Source organism: Aulostomus chinensis, chromosome 22 (genome assembly GCF_037954235.1).
Source record: "Aulostomus chinensis isolate RoL2024-O1b breed Wild chromosome 22, RoL_Achi_v1.0, whole genome shotgun sequence".
Lineage (NCBI taxonomy): Eukaryota > Metazoa > Chordata > Actinopteri > Syngnathiformes > Aulostomidae > Aulostomus > Aulostomus chinensis.
In genome coordinates, this window is record NC_141341.1 from 11,602,073 (window position 1) to 11,623,024 (window position 20,952).

At 41.6% G+C, this 20,952-nt stretch overlaps 4 protein-coding genes and 1 long non-coding RNA gene across 11 annotated transcripts in view; 2 read left to right on the forward strand and 3 right to left on the reverse strand.

The window, feature by feature from the left end:
* Positions 1 to 852, reverse strand: part of sdc2 (syndecan 2) — a 44,129-nt gene extending 43,277 nt beyond the window's left edge. The window contains exon 1 of the mRNA XM_086193715.1: positions 378 to 852. Coding sequence (XP_086049841.1) covers positions 378 to 437 — 60 coding nt within the window. The 5' untranslated portion in view covers positions 438 to 852. The remainder of the gene's footprint in view (positions 1 to 377) is intronic.
* A 4,383-nt stretch (positions 853 to 5,235) lies between these two features.
* Positions 5,236 to 13,169, reverse strand: ppp1r36 (protein phosphatase 1 regulatory subunit 36). Of its 6 annotated transcripts, none has more exons than XM_086193664.1 (12): positions 13,051 to 13,169; positions 12,834 to 12,963; positions 12,673 to 12,742; positions 12,391 to 12,527; positions 11,777 to 11,846; positions 11,600 to 11,698; positions 11,271 to 11,420; positions 10,387 to 10,429; positions 8,537 to 8,739; positions 7,467 to 7,550; positions 6,982 to 7,182; positions 5,236 to 5,729 (listed from the first exon to the last, which is right to left on the reverse strand). In XM_086193664.1, exons 2-12 carry the CDS (start codon positions 12,862 to 12,864, stop codon positions 5,618 to 5,620), a joined length of 1,200 nt encoding a protein of 399 aa, XP_086049790.1. In that variant the 5' UTR covers positions 12,865 to 12,963; positions 13,051 to 13,169; the 3' UTR covers positions 5,236 to 5,617. The 6 variants fall into 6 exon arrangements, with proteins under 6 accessions (XP_086049790.1, XP_086049786.1, XP_086049788.1 ...); XM_086193660.1 differs by having other exon boundaries at positions 12,673 to 12,756; XM_086193662.1 differs by having other exon boundaries at positions 12,673 to 12,778.
* On the forward strand, positions 12,456 to 16,242 carry LOC147240774 (uncharacterized). The gene is made up of 3 exons (XR_015111272.1): positions 12,456 to 12,771; positions 14,504 to 14,890; positions 15,924 to 16,242. It is a non-coding gene; the product is annotated as an uncharacterized LOC147240774 (long non-coding RNA).
* Positions 13,432 to 17,495, reverse strand: LOC147240775 (putative thiopurine S-methyltransferase). Its single transcript, XM_086193666.1, has 9 exons — positions 17,473 to 17,495; positions 15,933 to 16,062; positions 15,487 to 15,579; positions 14,846 to 14,978; positions 14,645 to 14,697; positions 14,488 to 14,562; positions 14,325 to 14,410; positions 14,080 to 14,124; positions 13,432 to 13,971 (listed from the first exon to the last, which is right to left on the reverse strand). Exons 2-9 carry the CDS (start codon positions 16,028 to 16,030, stop codon positions 13,853 to 13,855), a joined length of 702 nt encoding a protein of 233 aa, XP_086049792.1. The 5' UTR covers positions 16,031 to 16,062; positions 17,473 to 17,495; the 3' UTR covers positions 13,432 to 13,852.
* Positions 17,496 to 19,472: 1,977 nt separating this feature from the next.
* ext1c (exostoses (multiple) 1c) overlaps positions 19,473 to 20,952 on the forward strand; it is a 76,080-nt gene continuing 74,600 nt past the window's right edge. The window contains exon 1 of one of the 2 annotated variants that reach the window (XM_086192856.1): positions 19,473 to 19,758. The gene's annotated coding sequence lies outside the window, so the exon portion shown is untranslated. Of the gene's footprint in view, positions 19,759 to 20,440; positions 20,695 to 20,952 lie in introns of those variants that run through there. The other variant, XM_086192857.1, reaches the window with a different exon arrangement.

A 20,952-nucleotide genomic window follows, 5' to 3' on the forward strand; every position in this document is an offset into this window, starting at 1 on the left:
GACGGATCTGAGCATCAAATGACAGCAAGAATAAGCATGAGCCACACTGCCATTGGAGTTAATGCTCCTAGGACTGCACTGGAAACACTTTCCAGCCTGTATTTGGATTTAAAAGAGAATAATTCAAGCGTAAGAAGCAACAATGGGCCTCTCTGCTTAGCTGGAGATTCAATACACAAACTTCAAATCAGTTTATTCCGTCAGATTGTGTTTTTTTTTAGCATGGAAATGAGGAGAAAACCCTCATCAATTAACATCTAATCAGGTTTTTTTCTCTCTCTCAAACAAACACAAGATAAAGCCGTGGACCCAAGTTCTCCCCCACAGCCACAGCCAGCAGCCCCCCCTCGTTTCAAGTTGCTGCTCAGAGAACTCACCCTCTCCCCGGATAGGTAGACGGTCAGCCAGAGCGTCAAAATGACCCAAACGTTCCTCATTATTCCGCTTTGTGAGTGAAATGTGGCGAAGGAAATGTCAAAGCTTCGTCCCTCGTCTTCTTCTTCTTCTCTCCCTCACGCTTTCCTTACACGCTGCGCTCCAACTCCTGCCGCTTCTGTCTCTCGTGGGATCCCACCGGATACGTGTTGCGTTTTTTGGTTATTCCTCCCCCCGGTCTCACCACGCACTTCTTGCTTTTCTTTCTCTTCTTTTCTTTCTCTCTGTCTTTCTTTCCTTTTAATTAAATTTGATCAACGACAAAACAAAACAAGAAAATGATTGCGCGTACGAGCGAGGATTAATTGCAACGTCTCCCTCTCTCTCTCTCTCTCTCACTCGCGCGCGCCTCGTTGAGTTAAATCCGCACGAGACACCTATAGCTCGACCGCTCACTCACAACCACACACGCTCGCTCGCGCGCTCCCGTCTCTCTCTCTCTCTCTCTCTCTCTCTCTCTCTCTCTCTCTCTCTCGGACAAAAAAAAAAAAAAAATACTGACGCTCCGGTGAGTGCTTGCGCTGTTTTCGGGCCATGTCACCGCGAGACGTGGATGAGAAAACTGGCGTCAAAGAGGTGAAACCGTTAATAACCGCCGCGACCTCAACAACCCCGCCATAACGGCGCGATATGGATAATAAAATCGATTATTGATAAAAAGATTAGCGTTCACGCCTATCAGTTGATGGAGGCATCTATCTCCACATCTGGATAATAAACATTGCATTTATCACCGCATTTAAGGACGATAAACTCTTTAATAATTTCATAAACACATTTTATGACGAATATTTAAGTTATTCGGGTGCTGCTGCAAACACACAACAATGCGAGAGGGGTAGGTTCTTGATAGGACCCCTCAGCTCCGTCCCATGGAGCATTCATGGGCAAAGTCTCCCCCTGCTGGTACATATCGAACGCCCACCCATCATAATACGGCGTATACATGAAAATGATGTGCTTTAAAACGTCTCTCTGCCTGTAATCTTGTAGAGTTAAGGTCGTGCCCACCACCTGAAGTGTAGGTATGTCCCAGCACCTTTCAATTATGAAGTCAGAACATTTCATCCCGACTGTAATCTCTAATTTGAAAGTCTGTTTTTTTTGTGTGTGTGGAAGATTCCAACTCTGTTGTTTAATTTACGTTAAGCCACTTGACCTCTTTCTGTAAAGGTTTTCTTGCATGAAGGTCCAGCGCAGACACGCTGCAAATAGAAAATTATATCGCAAATTAGACGGAGTGCAGGAATCCTTACTGTTACTTTTTCATCCCTCTGCTACGCACCTCTCTCATCTAATAGATGGTTGAAGAATTCCTTTGTTCTACATCTTCTTCTTCAACCATCACAGTTGGCTAGAAGTCGATTCACCAGATGCTGAAAGTTCTTGAGTCTACAATGAACTAAAATTAAAAACTAAAATTGTAAGGTCACATTTCTGATGTTAAAGAAAACACCACTGGCTTGAGACTTGATATTCGTGCTCTCGTGCGTCCACACACTCCGGTCCCTGCAAAAACCTGGTTTAATGAAGCTTTTAGACTCACATTTCTAAAAAAAAAAATAAAAAAAAATCCATAAACTTTTTGTTTATTTCTAAAATGAAGTCTGGAAACTTCTGAAAATTTAATCAAAGCTTTTTAAAGTATAAACTTTTATGAATTCCGAATGCAAATGTCTGTTTTAAAGTGCATTTTTTAGTAACCCCACGGAAAAGACCATCATGAAACAACAATGTACGTTAAAATATGCATAACTCCTGTACTTTCTGTCAGGTAATTTTACAATTGTTCTAATAATAACTGTGATTTTTTTTTTTTTTAAATGGCTCACTGACAGAAAGCTCGGCACAAACGCAGTCAAATCTCACAATAGTGGAAGAGAGCCTTTTGAAAAGCACCAATTATACCCAATAATAGTCTGTCCTTTTTGCACAGTAAGCCCTGCAATTCTCCTGATGACAGGCATTGCCAAACTAACATTTTGGGCACCATCACGGCCACATACGTAGAGAGGAATGTGAAGTATCTTCAAAAAAAGATACAGTCAGTACAGATCAAGGACTTAACATATCTAGCACAGAGGTTGATTGTCATCCCGCCATGCAACACCAGTGATAATTATATTCATAATAATTTGGCTGGAACACGAGTACAATTCCCTGGTACAGGTGTCGGTAAAATAGAACCGTACATCAGGTTCTTGTTAAAAGTTTCCCTGACACGTTGACAAACTTTTAACAAAGCGAGCCAAATTCTTTTTACTCTTTTGCTAAGTCGCTGCTGGATGAAAATGTGTCATTTGGACAAAGAGAAACTTCTGCAGGGAAACGTTAATCTATCTGGGGACTGATTAACACACTTATTTGCATGTCTGAAGTCTAAAAAAAAACAAACACCAAAATAATTGCAGCCTTTTTTTTTTTTTTACATACAAATGTAACAACTTCAGCTTGACTTGTCCTTCATTTAACTGTGATTTTCAGAGCAAAGACGGGGTATTATCAATTGAAATTAATGCTGAGTGACTGGTTACATTCCTCCCAGCTCACAAACCCACCATACAGTTATTGGGATGAAATCGACTAGTGACATGAATGAAAGCCCAATTAATTTAAACTCAAAGTCAATACAAGATGAAGTTTCCACCCCTAAAGGAGAAAATCCAAACCCCCAGTTAAACCATAACTTCATGATTCTGTTTATTAAAGTTCTGCTGATTAGTGAGCTTTACAGATGCTACCTGCTGTTTTACAATGATTCAGGTCGAGCTAAGCTAACCAACTGCTAGCTTTAGCGCCATATTTTCCATATAAATCTTATTTTTTTCAACTCTTAATTCCATCCATCCATCGTCGTCTTCCGCTTATTCCTACACATTAAGGGTCGTGGGGGGGCTGGAGCCTATCCCAGCATCTACAGGCGAGAGGCAGGGTTCACCCTGGACAGGTCGCCAGTCCATTGCAGGGCCGACATAGAGAGACGAACAACCATTCACACTCACATTCATACCTACGGTCAATTTAGAGAATCAATCAGCCTCGTCCCCTCTTGATGTCTTTGGACTGTGGGAGGAAGCTGGAGTACCAGAGAGAACCCACGCAGACACGGGGAGAACATGCAAACTCCACACAGAAAGATCCCACGCCCGAGTCGGGACTCAAACCCGGAACCCTCTTGCTGTGAGGCCACAGTGCTGACCACTGCACCACCGTGCAGCCCCTCTTAATTCAAAGCATAAGTAAAAAACGGGGATGTTCTCATCTAACGATCAGGGAGAGCAAATAGACAGACTTCCCAACACACGGAGGTGTCTCTTTAAGGCCATATTACAATAAAAAGGAGGGTCCAACCTTCACAATGTTTTCCATCGCTCTTTTATTCACTGTTAGTTCTTTCTTTTCTTTCTTCTTTTTTTGGGGGGGGGCCTTTAGCCATAACAAGTTGATAACCAGAACCTCCAGCTGGGTTGTTTGGTCGGGGGGGGGGGGGGGGGGCTCCTTTATGGGACATGTTCCCAAAATGAATACAAATACTAAGGTACTACAATTGTTTAAATATTCATAAAAAAGTATTTCATTTGGCAAAGAGTATGTTGAAACACATGGGGGAGTAGCAAAGTAAGATTCTGGGGCTTTCTGCCATTCTATTTTAAAGTATCACCCACAACATTCTCAAACTAGAAATACCGCACTGCAGTTATACAACTCCATGATGCTTGTTTGTACGTGTGGCAGCGATCTTGAACTTTGACCACCCAAAATCTTACTTGGCTCCTCCAAATTTGTTAAAATTCCCGATGTTGCGATATAGAGAATGAGAGAGAATCAGGTGACAGTGACCTCTGACCACCAAAAATCTCTTCGGTTCATCCTCAAGTCCCAGTGGAAGTTGGTGCAGAATTTCAGGAAACTGAAGAACACATTATCAATTTGTGATGACCTCAAGTAGAAGCTCATAGGAAAGACTAGAGTGAGAAAAAGAGCTGGACCATGCTCCCGGCCTATTCCGTGCTATTAATATCACAAATGCACTTTTCTGACTGTTTGGTCACACCAGGCGTACAGAGCCGTCAACTGATACGGCAGGCTTCACTCATGGCTGTGGAGCAACGGAGGGGCAAGATGAGGGGACAGAGGGAAACTGAACGTATCCATTCAAGGACGAAACAGAGTAACAGGTGCCATTTGACCAGTCCAGTTCTTTGTGTCCCCATCGAACTGGTCTTTTTCAATGGAGATGTCAGCCCTGTGCCACCCAGGATCACACTCAACGGACTGATAAGAGTGTCAAAGAGTGTTCATTTAAACCAAGAGCATGCAAACTTTTTGAATTTAAAATCTTTGGCCCCCAACCCCCCACCTAATACTTCCCAGCCTTCATCCTTCTCTTCCTCGGAGGGCTTAACTCTACTCCTGGTGTCCCAGATTACACAGCCAATTAGGGCGAAGGCAAAGCCCCTTCTGCTACCAAGGCTGGCAAGAGAGTGGTGTGTGTGTGTGTGTGTGTGTGTGTGTGTGTGTGTGTGTGTGTGTGTGTGTGTTTGGCAACGGTTCATCTCTTTGTCAGCTTGGTGTGAGGCGGCACAAGGACACTGAATCACTCAGGGGTCCCGAGGGCCTTCAATGACCAAAATAAAAAATGGTGACCATTGATCGGGATGACAAACAAACTCTGTGTGTGTGAGAGTGTGTGTGTGTGTGTGTGTGTGTCTATAATTTGATTTCCAGAATACATACTCGAGAGTGTGAATTATGCATGCTGCTTTATAGAGAGTGGAGACCTTCAAAGTTGTTGTGGATTTGAGTATATTTTATTCAACAGCACCACCAGGTGGCAAATAAAAGACTGATTTAAATTCAGGAGCAAATTCCGACAAATATGATGTCAGTCCAGAGGTGCTCCTCTGAAAAGGAGGCAGGTGCACGCGCGCGCACGCGCACACACACACACAGAATGAAGACTCAGCTGCTACAGCTGAGGAATTCATTGATAAATCTATTAACATGCAATGTCAATGTTCTGCCAACTTCAAAGAAAATTCAAGACTTTCTGACACTTTCCCACACACCCACATCCAACCATTGCAGCATCTGAGGTCACAGATGAAATAGTGACCGCAGGGCTGTGGAGGACGAATCGCCACCTTTAACACAGATACCAGAATGATCCTGGCTGTTATTATTAGCAATCATTCTCTGGTTCATCGTCCTCGTCTCGGTTGGTTTTCTGCTCTCCGCGGGGTCTCAGGGTACTGAAGCTGAACTGCTTCAATGGTTTGCCCAGAATCCCAAAGCTGATTAAACAGAAACAAAAAAGTAAAAAAAACAAAAAAGCAAGAATTTTTGTTTTGTTTTTCCACAGCCCCAGTGTTTTGTTTCAGTGTTACCTTAATACAAGTGCACTCAGAGAACACATACCTCCACCAGGGGCTACATGGATATGAACGTACTATCATCTAAATCCAATCATAAATGTTCCCCCCAACCAGTTTAAATAGATCTTCAAACCATCAGATCAGCAAACCAAAATACTATCAAGATGATTTCAGGACACAAACAAGAGGGAAGGTATAAGCTTGTAGGTTTGCAAATAGAAGTTACATTTTGTTGTGGTGAAAAGTATAGTAAAGCTCTTCTTTCAATCATTTGACATGGACTCACTACCACGAACAGCTACATCCTGATGATGGCCAACAACAGTCATCAGGACCCAGATTGCCACCTAAGATACAGATAACTTGTTTCTCATACAACTGCACATCTTTGTACCACTTTGATTTTTTTATCAGGATATCTCCATTAGTTTTTAAGATATCATGCTAACGTCATACACACATACACAGAGAGGTGACCGTTATGCCTGCCTTCACACTGAAAATGATAAAGATACAACAAAACAACTAAAAACACGATGTACTAGTATATGAAAATTTGATTGATTGATCAGCTGGTTAGATGGTCATTAATATTCCCATCACATATAAAATGACAGGTTACACTATATACTAAAGCTCGGTAAGATTACAGAGGAATGAACAGGAAAAAGCCTGCAAGGTACCCCAGACCATCATGGCTGACAAATGGAAATGTGAAAAAGGTCTGAATCACATGACTTGCTGTCGAGAGATGGGGGTCGCTGGAATATCGGACCCCCTGAGAAGGAATACCTCTACAGTATGTGCATGTTTATTCTTTTGTTTTTCAAGCTACTGTAGATTTTTCAGGCTTTCATTATCTCAAACCAATAAAACCATAGGGAGCCAGTTGTGGCAATCAATCACTGCCACACTGAGGACATGCTATGTGGCCAGCAGAATAAAAACTCAGGAGTTGGTGGGAGCAGCTGGTAAAAAGGTCATAGAAATAGTAATACATCCAGTCATACATTTTTCTCAAGATTTAGATGGCACAACTAAAAAAATGTTTGTGTATTGGTTTTGAATTCTTGCAATGTATCTCTAACATCATTGTACATGAGGAAATTTAGCGAATGACAGTAACGCCAAGATAAATCACATCCTCCTTGTGTGTAGTGTTTGACTCCACCTGATTGTGGCCAGCTGCTGTTTCAGCTCCTCTGTCAAGGCCTCGCTGTCACAGCGGTCGGGCTGCACCAGGCTCAACCTCCTGGCCGGGCTGCTGAGGAACAGATGGGGGGACTGATGTTTGGGCGAGGGCAGCAGAGACAGCAACAGTGGGGAACACTGATTAACTATACTGCTCAGGGCTGGATGCCTCTGGAACACTCTGGGCAAAGAGTCGAATAAAAGAGAAGGGGGGTGAATTTATTGCACATAAAAACATAGAAGGATTCTTACTATTCTCCTAATCTAAGCAAATATTGTGACGCTAAGGACCAGTCTATATTGTAGCTCATCCACTAGCAGACAACAGCTGTGTAAGCACTTTGAAAAAGAGACATTCCTCTCAGTCTGCATGTACTTGTGGTGAAAATGTAAACAAGCATCCTGAACTAATTAATCAGGAATCAACTCTCATGATGCATTTGCTATTTCAGTGCAAATACAAAAATTAGATCTACTCTTTTCCTACTGTCCGTATGACAGCTGGAAGTGGTGCTGAAGCTCGTCCAGATCGTCTTGTGTACATTCACCCTGAGGAGGAGAGCAAGCTTTATGCCCAGCTTTTGATTGTTCGGTCTCAACCTGACAGCGGGAAGGAGCTCTGGGCCCCTGACAGCTTACACAGCTGTCAATCTGGTGTCAGACACAGCAGAGCAACATAAAACAGGCTGTCAGACATTCCCCACTATCACACCAAAATAGGATTCTAGTCTACATCAGTCATATTTCACAAAGAAGTCTCATATGACAGCCATCAAATTTTACGGCCATGGCTATTAAGTTGTTTACTGCATAATATACCAAACCAGGGTCAGACTGGTTAAACATACAGATAGTTAGAGAAAATAAAATATTAATTTTTAAAAAAAAAACTTCATTAATAATTCTGAATTAAGTGCCACTGAATGAGATGTTAAGGGTTTTAGTCCGTCCCATCAGAATTCTTCATGAGCAGAAATTCTGACAGGTGAGCCAACACACAGTAATAGTACAGAGCAAAATCAGAACTCAGACAAATATACTTGTTGTGCATGATATTATCATATTGTGAACATTTTAATCAACTTCCAAAAAAAGTAAAAACCCTGTTGAATAAGATGTAGAGTGAATTCCTATGGTTGAATTCCTGGTGTTTCTACAGTGCATTAAAGTCTCTGTGTAAGGTAGTATTGTAGCAGGATCCTGAGGAACAGGGTCTTCATCAACTGAGTGCTTGTTTACAAATTTTGATTATGCATAATTCTGCCAACACACATACAAACACGCACAGACACCATCAACTTAAGTGAATTCTTGAATGCTGCTTTTGACCCCCGTCCCCTCTGAATAGCTAATTATAGGATGAAACATGCTAAAAATCAGAATTTCACAGAGGACAGAACACACAAATTGTAGTGTAGCTGAAGAGCCAATTCATATCCTGACATGAACATTTCAAAATACCATGATGTAATTATGAATTACTGTCTATTTTATACATCTGAGTGAAAGTACAGCATACATCTAGCGCAGCCTACCGTTGCTTTAACATGCCATTACAGTGTGTCTTCTCTGGGTCAACCGCTTCTGTCTTCACTGAATCGTGATCATCACTCCTCTTCCTCACCGCCATGTTGAAGGTGTCAGAGTACAAAAGTCGTCCCACTTCTTCCTGGATGTCCATCATGTCATTCCTGCCAAATGTCACCCAGGCTACGTAGCAGAGGAAGCTGTACAAGCACTGGAGAAACGGGGGTGAGGGTTATTCAGACATGAGAGAAAATGGTGAGTGCAAAGAGTAGAAGGATAGTTTTGGGATATATATGCTCTATCCCGTCAGCCCCAGAACCAGACAAGAAGATGCTGGCCCAAGTTTGGAGGTGCTGTGTCAAATCACTGTGCCCAGTCAGGCAAGCAGTTCCTACTATGTGTCTGACTATAAAATTATAATTCTAAATTGTTATTCATAATGAGCGGTACCCAGAACCCAAGTTATATTAATGCAAGCAAAGACTGTTTTGGAGAAAAATGTCAGACTTTCAATGGTGCTATGCTTATCCTTCCCACCCGCTACCATTCACTGTGCTAAACTAACTAGCAGCCAACTGGTCTCTATGGGTCTCCGCTTCCTAATGCACGCACAGAGGAGAGAACGGATAATCCATCACCATGTTTGGCTCTTGGGAGGATATAAAATAACTGTTCCAAAGAGTTGCCGTGTTCCTTGGCGGAGAAGTGTGAGAGGTCAACTTTCTTTAAATTCTTTGATAGCCAGACATTCATACATTTTCACGTTTTAACTCAATCAACATTTAACAGAAATTCTACTTCATGACAAAAGGTGCAGGCAGATGTTTACTCCTCTGTGTTTTTAAAAGGTCACAACAGCTATTTTTGTCCGACAAAAGGTCACATACAGACCAAGCAATGCACTGCTGCCGCCCCCCCACCTGCCTAAATACTGGCGAGAGCCTGTCAAAGCAAAGCACCTATGCTAAGTCAACATCTCGCACCAACTAATTCATTAAGGCCTCCAGGCCAAAGCAGCTCTCACTATCCTTCTGTTCTGCTCATGTTTGTATTCACAGATGGTGAATTGGCCTGAACTCAGACCAACTGAAGGCTCCATTTTGTGTGCAGCTTTTGCAAAAAGAAGAAAATGCATTTCAGGTCAGTTTAGAGTGAGGTAGCTAAAGGATTTTTATTATTATTTTCAACGTACCCATTACTTTTCAAGCTGCTAAGAGCAGGAGGGTATAATTTCCTCACCTTCTGAATTCCTCAAGTACATATTGCAGACTATTTTCGTGTAACGACAAGTACAAACAGCACTCTGACAGTTGTTATATTTCTGACCTTAAATTATTAATCCTCACAGGCTCCCTCGCAATTAAAAGCAATATTTCAGTGATTCATGTTTAGTCTTAAATTGCATCCCAAGAAAACTCTGAATTATGAATGAAACCACATCGCATTGATGTGTGATCATAAAATCAGCTTCACCAAACCATTTTTAAATTATTCATATCCATCATCAGTGCACTAATTAACCGTTCATACCTCACACCATTCGCCTCTGGGTCCTAATCTGTGCCAACATAACACAAACTTAGTGACTGCAATTGATTGCCCAGAGATTCTTCATTTGTTGGGTTACTGTTGTCATGCTTCACACTGATTGGCACAGCCGTTTTAGAAACCCAGTGATGGTGAGAATGTAGTTATCAATCATCTCTGATCAATTTTTTTGAACTTTCCACTACTGCACGTAAACCTGCATACGTAGCAGAGTTCATGCATCCGTGGCATATTATTTTGTGCTGGTGACTGCACATTTAAATTAAAGCTCCACTTACATTCAGGGAAATTGGCTCTGATATAAACCTACCGCATGGAGCAGCCATTCAGTCATATTCTTTGACTTCTTGCCCCTGCAAAAATACAGAAGAGCTGTGAATGTGGAAAACTGCAATTGGTTGACATCCACTTGAGGATGACACTATCATTTAGAGAAGTTATTTCGGTTTTTGGTGCAGGACCATTGAGTTGCATGATTATATTTTGAGCAGATACATGTTCTTCAACAGTATCTCATAGGAATGCACCATAATATATTGGGCTGTAATAGATAAAGGCAGATTTAAATCAGCCCAGTTTTGTTCAAGTTTCTTCTTCTTTGCTCATCATCTGTTGTTTATGAAGAGGAAACAGTGTCGTAAATACATCATTTATGGGCTTTTCCAATTTTACAACACCCAAAATTCATCATAAAAAACTTGTTTTTAAACAGATGATATTGACATCGGTAAACAAAGGCCCAATCTGCTGTAAAAATATCAGCATAACAACAAAGATCCAATGTGCACGGACCTTATCTTGCCATTTAGAAATAAGAACGTCTGCAAATTAAAGCCTCAAATTGGTTGGTCTTTCAATCCGTTCATGAATTAATTGTTGTAAGCTACCTGTCAGGTGTCAAGATCATTTAACCATGAAGAATACCTAAGGTGGTAGCTGCTGAGATCAAATTTGGGGAAGTGATTCCAAAATGTCCAAAATTATGTATCCAAATATCATCTCTAATTATGATTCCTCACAGAATAATCAGTCAGCTAAATCGTTTTCTGTTATTTCCGATGAGCCTTGTGGGATTAGTGTTTATCAGACTATCAGAGTTATCCAAACAGTGTTTGAGCGGCTATGACAAGCCTGGAGAATAATGTGTGAAAATGCCCACCGCCTGTTTGATAAACTTCATGAACAAATCCTCACTTGTGATGCGCTGTGTGATGAAGTTGTGTACGCTGCGCTGCATCCAGGTCCATAATCAGACCAAAGTAGCAAACAGCCAGCTGCTTCTGGGCCATCTCCTTCTTGGCAAGAGTCTTTGCCATCAACTGGTGCTCTGTGTTGATCTCTAGACTGGCAGATTGGTGAAGGAAGAAAGGATGGAGGAGGAGGAAGAAAAAGAGATGAGGAGAGACAGACATAGAATCCTTAGACACCATTTGATAACAAAAGGGGAATGAATTACTGCAATGATTAGGAGAACAAAATAGCTGTATGATGGTAAAATACTCTCTTACTCTTTGTATACTTACACCATTAAAGGTTTAGGTTTGTTCTCCAAGGACTTGTGTTCAAAGTAACAAGACAAATAAAGAAGATGGGCAGTCAAGACGTGATCCAGCTCTTTACTCCTGGATAGAGACAGCGAAGTAGTGCTGGGATCTTTTTATGCATGTGTATTCAAAAAATGTGTGTAATTTATTCCTTACTTCAGTAGAGCCATGAAGCAGAGAGGAATGGGAAGTGAATAATTCTCCTGTAGTAAGCTGACAGCCACTCCTGGAACATGGAGTGACTTGTGAGAATCGGATTGAAGGTCATTTAGAACGCAAAGGTTTAAGGGAGAAATAAATTGTTTAGCTAAATGCTATTAATGCTGCCCAAAGAGTAGTGTATTGATTAATGTCATATTTGGGTTAAACAACATTAATATTTGCACGTCATCTACAGTATACATGCAGATACTGGTCTTTTTTATGAATCTATTTTTACTTTGATAATATTGACATTGGTAAATATCAGCTATCAGCAAAAATCTGTTGTAAAATCTGCAAAAAAAAAAATAAAAATCCAAAATTATACATCCTCATTCATTTTTTTAAACTCAGAACAAAAATACAACCATTTTTAAATTTGGTAACAAAATTAGAATAGAAGCCCATAAGTCAAATCACGAGATTGGAGTCCAGTGTAGTCCCTGCAGCAATGGAGTAATCATCCTGAACAATCACACATCAAACATCGCTGCTGTATTTTAGGGGAGAAGAAAGCTTAAGTTCTGCATTATTATTGTTGTAAATTACAAAAACGTATTAACGCCTACGTTTGACGTCATCAAGGGTGACGTGGTCCCCCTGCCTCTTCATCAACGAGGACCTGTAGTCACGCAGCTGAGCAGCGGTCAGGCTCTTTCTGATGTTCTGGTGCCCTCTATGGTTCAATGTGCAGACCTCAGCCAGCCTGGGGGCACAACAATTAACACGAATACTAGTATCATATATGGCTAAACGCCTTAGTATCACTTTTGTTTTGTCACAAATGTAATAATAATAATAAGTTATTGGTTAATAATGACACTTATTTAGGTTTGTTGAGCAAGGCCTACCATTCTGATCTCTGTTGAAGATCATTTAACTGGCCGTCTGTTTGCCTTCTTTTCTTCAGAACACCTTCGTCTGCTGGAGTGCAACTGTTAAGAAGACAGGTGCGGGCTTTCATGTCGTTTAATTATATTATATCAAATAGGAAGTTAAGACTGTTACTCACCTGACAAAATCCACCGTTTGGGATTCATCATTCCACACCCAGCGGCCTGCAGGGGGAACGCACATCTGCGAGTCCATCGACGTCGTCTGTTAGGCCTCAAAATGTTCGGTGACCTTTAACTGTTTAAACGCTAGAGAGTTAAAAACGCCGGTGAATGTGTGACGGTTTGAAACATTTGCTGTTATGTCAAGCTTCAAAACCTTCTTAAAAAACTTACTTTTCTTGTTTTTTTCCGCGATACTTTGATACTTCTGTTAAATTTTCTGACATTTAGCCCCTTCTTCTCCCTCTTTGCTAATGTTAGCCGTAGCTAGGCAACACCCAATGGAAAAGAGGCTGCTCCCCCACCCTCTGATGACGCTCTATAGCTTGACGTGCATGAAATGTTTTTATCCATCTGTTTTTCAGTGATAAAAACTTCTTTCCAGTTCCAATAACATGTATTTGACAGACATTTTTTTGAGTATATGTAAAGATTTTAAACAGATATTACACTGCTTGGAGAAGGGGAATGATACTAATAATATCAGACCGTGATAAAATAAATGATAGGTATACGCTGTTAAACATAATCCCACACAAAAACAACCTTCTCACAGAAGTTTATTTGGGAAAGAAAATGCTTCTCTCAGTCAAAACTGCAAAATTCAGTTTAAATTGTCTTGAATGTCTGCATTTAATAGCCTCAGTATTCCACATAGTAGAAATACTTCTCCCTGTTGTCTGTACTTACAAAAAAAAATGTATAAATAAAATGTACCCAGTAGTTGCTTGGAATACGAACAATAGTTTGCACAACCAAGCCAACATTTCAGCTGTAGTCAAACATTTTGTGAAACATTTATTTCATCACATTCAAAACTTCGCATGACAGAATTCTTGGAGAGTCAATTTATTTCTATGTGCTTTCATTTTTCTTCAAACATATCCGTGTCAAACATATTTAAATTGGTTCCATTCTTTTAATTAAATGTAAACAACCAGCTGCTCTAAGTTTGTATAAATGTACACGCTGGTATTTATCTGCTCTTTAGAGTGATGAGGTGTACAGTTTCAATCAGGGAGTCGATGCCCCAGGCTCGGTGCCTATCAGTTATGACCTCCTTCGACTGCAGCAGCTCGATATCGCAGCTTTGCCCTGACGAAGGAAAACACAAAGTGAACAACTGAAAACTAATCACAGATCCGCAAAGAATATAGTTCATGAGTGTGCAAACACAGAAACACATTTATATTTAACACTCACCAAACAACCCATGTACTTGCTCATTGGGAACAAAAAATGGAGGACCTGTGGGGAACATACAGTCACCAATATTTCAATAATTTCACAATAACACCAAAGACATCCTGGTCGTCATTTCTGACTTTCAAGTGTAACTTTATTTTACTGAGATTAAGATTAAATTCAACAGTCGCGTATGTTATTTGTGAAGTGAGACTACCAACGCAGTGTTTTGAGTGTTTATCAAACACAATGTGGATTTTTACCTTTATAATGTTCAGGATTGTACAGCAAGGTGTCCAAAAGATACCTGCAGTCGTTGGCCATGAGAGAAATCATGAGAGCAGCGTACCTGTATTTAGGAGAGAGAACAGCCATTAAATCTTTTCTGATATACAAAATCTACCAAAAGGTTAAAACTCATCTTACTTTTCTCTGTCTTTAGGGTTGATGGCCACTAGAGATCCCCGGTCCCAAATCGCCTCAAACTTGCCCTCGACTGAACTGTAAAATGGGAAAATATCATTTAATGTTGACTGGTTTGAAGAACTTCTATACATCAGTATATGAACGCAAGTGAACCCACCTGGAAACGCTGTACAGGTCACAGTTATACAGAGAGATACTTTTCTCAGTGCTCTGTGGAAGAAAGAGAGCATGAGTGAAGGACTTTACTACTTCAATGTTGTAAAAGCTTCGCTTTGTTTTTTTGTTTTTGCATGATTTTAATAGTTTGACTTTTTAAACAAATATAAGGAAGTCACAATGATGCCTGCTGTACACCCACCTTGTAAACCTTCGCTCCAGGTACAGCCGGGACCGCCTCCGCACGGTAGGCCATGTTGTTCTCCTCAAAGAACTGTCGAATGGCCTTTTCAGCGATCTCCACTCCAACGACTGAGTGACCCATGTCTGCAAGCCTGAGACACACGTGCATGGCAGGAAGAATGACCCAGAACGTGTTTTAAAATATGGGGTTTTGATCGGAATCAACGCTTTCACTGCGGGAATGTTGGAATTAGGTGATGATACTGATGTCAGCTGATTTGATGCATCGAGCAGATATCGGAATGATGTTGCCGATCCACTGACAGATACCGGTTCTGTTCCACCGCTTAGCATGAAAACTGTCACACACACACACTAAATCAAATTCTCCAGAATAACTTTAAATTGAAAGCATTTGATTTGTGCTATTTTTGTTGTTTTTACACCGGTGAAATGATGTAACCTTTAACAGGTGCCAACAAAACAATGTTTATGATATCTAGGAAAAAAAGACATGCTCATCAGTGTTGGCGGATGCGTATTAGACATAAAGAAATGTACCAGAATCTGCTCGGAAATGAAAGAAAAATACACGTAGGGCATCTTGTTACTCCTCCAAACTGTCTGCCCAACAGTTTTTGACAGGTGAGGTTTTCATACCATTTCATATCGACAGCTTTCCCACAGAGAGGGAAGAAGAAGCGAACTTTTGTCCGTCCAGCCACAACTTTGTCGATGTATTCATCCAGCATCCTGTAAAAAAAACAAAAACACTATTTACAACATATATCACCTAATACTCATGCTTATTTATTTGAACAGACATAAATCCCTTTAATTATGTACTCTTTTAGCTTTTTTTGTTGTTAATCTTCAGTAAATTCTTTAGTTTTCTCTCTGCACGGCCATCTCCTCTCAACTGGCTATCAAACTTCCCACAATGAAACTTTGCCGGTTTGCCGATTCTTGTTTCTCTACTTTTAAGAGGAATCCGACCGAGAGACACAGATTTACAACAAGCACGCAGAAATCGTAATCATCGCGTAGCCTGATGTGGATTAAACCTCATCGCCGTGGTTGTCTGTGTTTACTGGCAGGTTGTTTACTGGTGTACGTGGGGATGATGGAAGCCGATCCGGTCCTCTTGCCAGCGTTGCTCCCATTCATCCAGAGCCATGATCCGATCGGCCTGCGCCTCCAACATGCTGCTTCTCTTCTCCTCCCCCTGGCCTGAAACTACAAGAAAATCCCAAAGAATTAGAAAGAATATACTAATTTATACTCATGATACACATTATTGCCAATGACACATGAGGAACAGCTGCACAGTGAATGCGTGTGGGAAAACAACAATGTAAAGCACTTGGCAATAAAAAAAGAACAGTAAATATTGGTCCTTTGTGAGATATCTGACAGCTGTGTGGACCCATGGAACAACAACAGGCTTCTTTGGTTGTTAAAACGTGGCCTTCTCCGTTTGACTCTACAGCTAACAATTAGCTACAGCCAGAAAAACCTGAGTTGAGGTTAAAAGTCATCAAGTCCCAAGTATAATGAGTAATCTAAGACACAGTATAAAACTGGACAGTCCAGACTCCTCAGCTTGTTCTCATCAATGAATAACTGGTTTGGTACTTTTACAGGCGGCATCGAGTTTCTTTGCAACTACAAATGACCATATTTGACAAAGAGGGTGGAGCTAGAAATGATTGAGGGATGGGCAACCCGGCTTCCCTGCAAGCTTGCAGGTAACAAGGTTAGCCTCCATAAATCACTATTCATTTTAACAGTGCTCGTCTAAGCTAATGGCATACATGTCCACAAAAGGCAAATAAACTGGTATTTTTGCAGATGTAATGAGTGTTTAAGCTGCCATCAAAATGCTGTCACTGTAGTTGTGTGTGACAGGAAGCTTTACCCTAAAGCACTTATTTCAGGTTTCTATCGTCACCCAGCAGCGGTAGAGGTATTTCTGCTCAACTACTGTACCTAAGTGCAATGTTGAGATGTCTGTTCTTTACTTGATATACAACTTTATATATATTAGGGAACTCTGTACCGCTTACTACACTACATTACGAAGGTTATATCGTACTTTTACTCGACTACGTTTATCTAAACCCATCAGTTACTAGTTACAGGGGACAGAAAGACTTTCCATAGAACTTTTCAAATGTCTCGGAAATTTAAATAAAGTGTCGCGATATTTTGTTTTGTCAACTGTGTACAAAATAAGTATTGTGGAAACTTTTAATGCATATAGACAACGGTAAATACTATTACCTATTTACAAAATACCGGCAAGTCGGATATCTGGATCTTGATCGATCACAAAATACAAATTAAATCGTCATGTCAAGTTTTTGGATTTCCTGGTGAAGCTTTGAAGACACCATCAGTCTTCCATTCGGACTTGGTAGTTCAGCCTCAAAGTCTTCGTGAGTCTATGTGGGAAACACAGCCTGAACTCACGCAGATGTGTTCGATTTTAATGTCAGGTTTTAATAAGAAATCATACAAGATGCCGTATCATGACGGGAGCCATGGGAAAGGGCAATGGAGCGCGCGGACAAACCGAGCTAAATCCGCGTTTAAGTGACAGGAACCTGGACCACAAACATGCAGAATCTCTCTTTATCATCTTACCTGGGTTGAGAGTTACACAACTGCTCTCAGTGACCGCAGATGTGTTCAACTGACTGTTTTAAAAACAGCAGCGTGCACGGAGAAACGCGTGAGCGACATGAGGGATAAAATGCCCCGAGTTGAGTCTGTCAGGGAGTTTGCGCTTTCAGTTGGATCTCCAGGACGAACAGAAGCGAAAGTGGCATTACATTACGGGAAGCTTGGCCTGACCAGCTAAATTCCGAGATTAAAACAAAATCAGTGAAGGGTTTACTTCTGGTTTGGGAGGAGCCTGGTGATGCGTTCAGGAACGTGGGAATATACGGGATCAACACAAGTCACCTTTGAGGGCGCTAATAAATGAGATGCCACACACACACACACACACACACACACACACACACACACACACACACACACACACACACACGCACACACAAACGCTAAAACAGCAAGAGCTTAAAATTTTGTTTCCCTAAATGGTTCAGGAATAAAACTGAGCTGTGACTAAGAAGCTACAGCTGCTAGACATTTGGTGAAAATTCCCCTTGAACATGAAAATGTAGTTAAAGCAAAGTGTTGTTATGAGGCTTTTTAAGAAAAAAAAAGATGAGAATTTATTCTTAAAGACGTTAAGAGGTCAATTTTTTTGGTTTCACACCGAGTCAAAATAAAAATGTTGCTATCTGCAGTAGCTTTATAGACTCAAGTTTGGATGTAAAAAAATAGAAGGCAGGTATGTCACGTCCCTTGGATTTCATATTTAAGCAGATTATTTAGGTTTAGTGGGCCATTTTGTACACTCACACAACAAAACTAAGACAAAACTTTGGGCAGAATCATTCAAGTTTAGCAAACTAGAATTTAATTAAACTCAAAGTAGATCTTGTCTACCTCTGCCAAACACACACAAGTCCTGGTAGAGGTTTCAATGATAGCCCATCTGATAGTGTGGATGAGAGCGGTCTGACCCAGCACCCTGCACCCTGCACCCTGCTCTCTGCACCCAGCACCCTTCAAGCTAGTTGCTAGTGACAGACAGCATTAGCAAACAACTGTCCAGATAACGCAGGACATCATCATTCCTCTACAACTGTGTCTCTGCTCATCTGTCAAACCCAGCAAAGTGCATCATCATCTTCATCATCTTCATCATCATCATCATCATCATCATCATCATCATCAGTACTGGATCTTTCAACCACATTTATCCCTCAGCAGGATTTTCTAACTCTGCATTATTGTTTGGTGAAAGCAGCCAGTGAGTGGAGCCTGCAGTGCTGAGTCTGAACATTGTTTCTAACGAGCCTAATTTGCCTTTGATTGCTTCTTAATGGACTCTGTTTTTTTCTTCCTGCAGCATCATGTTGCAACCACATTCAGACTGTGACAGCTGTCACTAATCCTCAGAAGAAAAGCTCCTACTCAGTGATTAGTCTCGCCTGCCCAGCCTGCCTCAGGAGGCTCAGATGAGATCGGATAGTCCGGAACCAGGCAACATGAAGGCAGAGAGAAACTGTGGGTAATCAATTTAAACACGAGGGGGCGCAAGAGTCTCAGAAACACAGTGGATATCCAGTTGGCTCCCTGTCAGCTCTGTTCACGTTTCCCATCATAAATAAAGACACGGGCAAGGCTATATCATTGAAATACTACTTCTGCAGTGGGCTTTTTCACTACATTTTCTCCAGTTCAGCACAATTTTTTAAATCTTTATAATAAGTAATTTTCCCTCCCTTTTAATTCCAATGACGTGAGGATGTTTCTAAAAAAAGAGCATAAAAATATAGTCTTATAATTCAAATTAGAGTAGGCTGGCCATGCATTAAACTACATATTTTCACACTTTTATTGGCCTGTAACACGGAACATTTCTCATTCAAAATGAACGAATCAAATCGCGTATGTAAAATATCTCCATAATCTGCAGATTTATGAGTATGAACATCATTTCAGCAGACTGCATGAACAGCCACTTTAGCAGATGTCGCCCTCCGCCACGACGGTTACCTTCCCTAATGCGTAATTCGGTGTTTCCAAAGCGCTCCAGTTGCGCATCCAGATGTGTGTTTTTCTTTACGCTACGACGAAGACGTCGAGGACTCCCTGAGCCAATCACCACCGCCCGGGGGCGGGTCGTGCGTGGACTGTTGTGGATATGGAAAAATGGACAATTTAACACGCATATTCATCATTCATATCCAGACGGGGAGATCTACGCTTGTACACTGAATTGATTCGCAAATGCCCGGCCGTGGCGTGAAGAGGAAAATTACCAGAGAGGGGACGAGCCTGGTTCGCCACCCGGTAAGGGCAAGCTCTCTGTCGGGGAGAAGTCGGAGCGCAGGAGGAGGTGGTGGTGGTGGTGGTGGTGGGGGGTGCATCGTACTGGCTGATTTCTGTTGCCTATGTTTAGAGGCTGTGTTCGTTCTAGCTGCATCTCAGCAATAATATATAAGTCTGGTTCTTGCGTCTGCTGAGACTGAGATTACATCCTCTCCTGTCATACAGGAAGCCCACATATGGGTCGCCTTCTCCTCTCTAAAGGCTCATTTTCATACTCCATATTCATTGTTCGCTGCTTCATGGCAGTGCGCTGCACGGCTGCTATGATAACACCAGGATTAGATCTTTGTAAAGTACCTCTTCCCCTCCTACCACCATGTCCCGTGTGTATTGTTCGCGTGGCTCTCAACTGCGCACCTTTGTCACTCACGCCGCTCAGATGTTGCCAGGTGTTGGAAGCCCTCACCGTGAGACGTTTCAGCCATAACGCGCGTGTGAACGTGAAACCTAGCGATATTTAGTTTACACGAACTCAGCTGGTCACCGGGTTATCATCAGACTAGCGGGTGTTTCTTTTTGTTTGTTTTAAGGACAGTAAAGCTGGTGGAGCAGCGGAGTGATGATGATGTGTGGTCCAGAGATGTTGGAGGACACACACCAGAGAGAGGGAGAGAGAGAGAGAGAGAGAGAGAGAGAGAGAGAGAGAGAGAGAGAGAGACGGCACGCTCCGCCTGGAGATTATGATTAGAGACGTGACCGGACGATTCCGGCCAGGTAACTTAATCATATTATAGGAAGTGTAAAGAGGGAACAGTGAGGAAGACAACTTTAGAGCCTCGGACGAGGTGTAGCATCGCTGCTGGTGTCGCTCCGGTGCGTCCTAATCTGAAGCCTCCAGCAGCAGAGCTGAACCTGCAGCAGCCACCTGCACCGGAACTCTGATTTATTCTCTCACAGGTAGGCTGAGTAAGTGGCGCTTTTTTGTGTGTGTGTGTTTGGATGAGTTTATGTAACACAATAATGAACTATTGTGAATTTACTGTTGATCTAAGATTTCTTGACTCTTGACATTTTTTATTCTATTTTATTTTTTTGGACGATGATCTGCTTCTCCCACTGGACAGATGGGCTGTGGGCTGCACATCACTTTGCCACCATCCAAGAATGTTAACTAGATGTCACGTTGCCACTTCTGTCATGCTGACAAAAGAACAT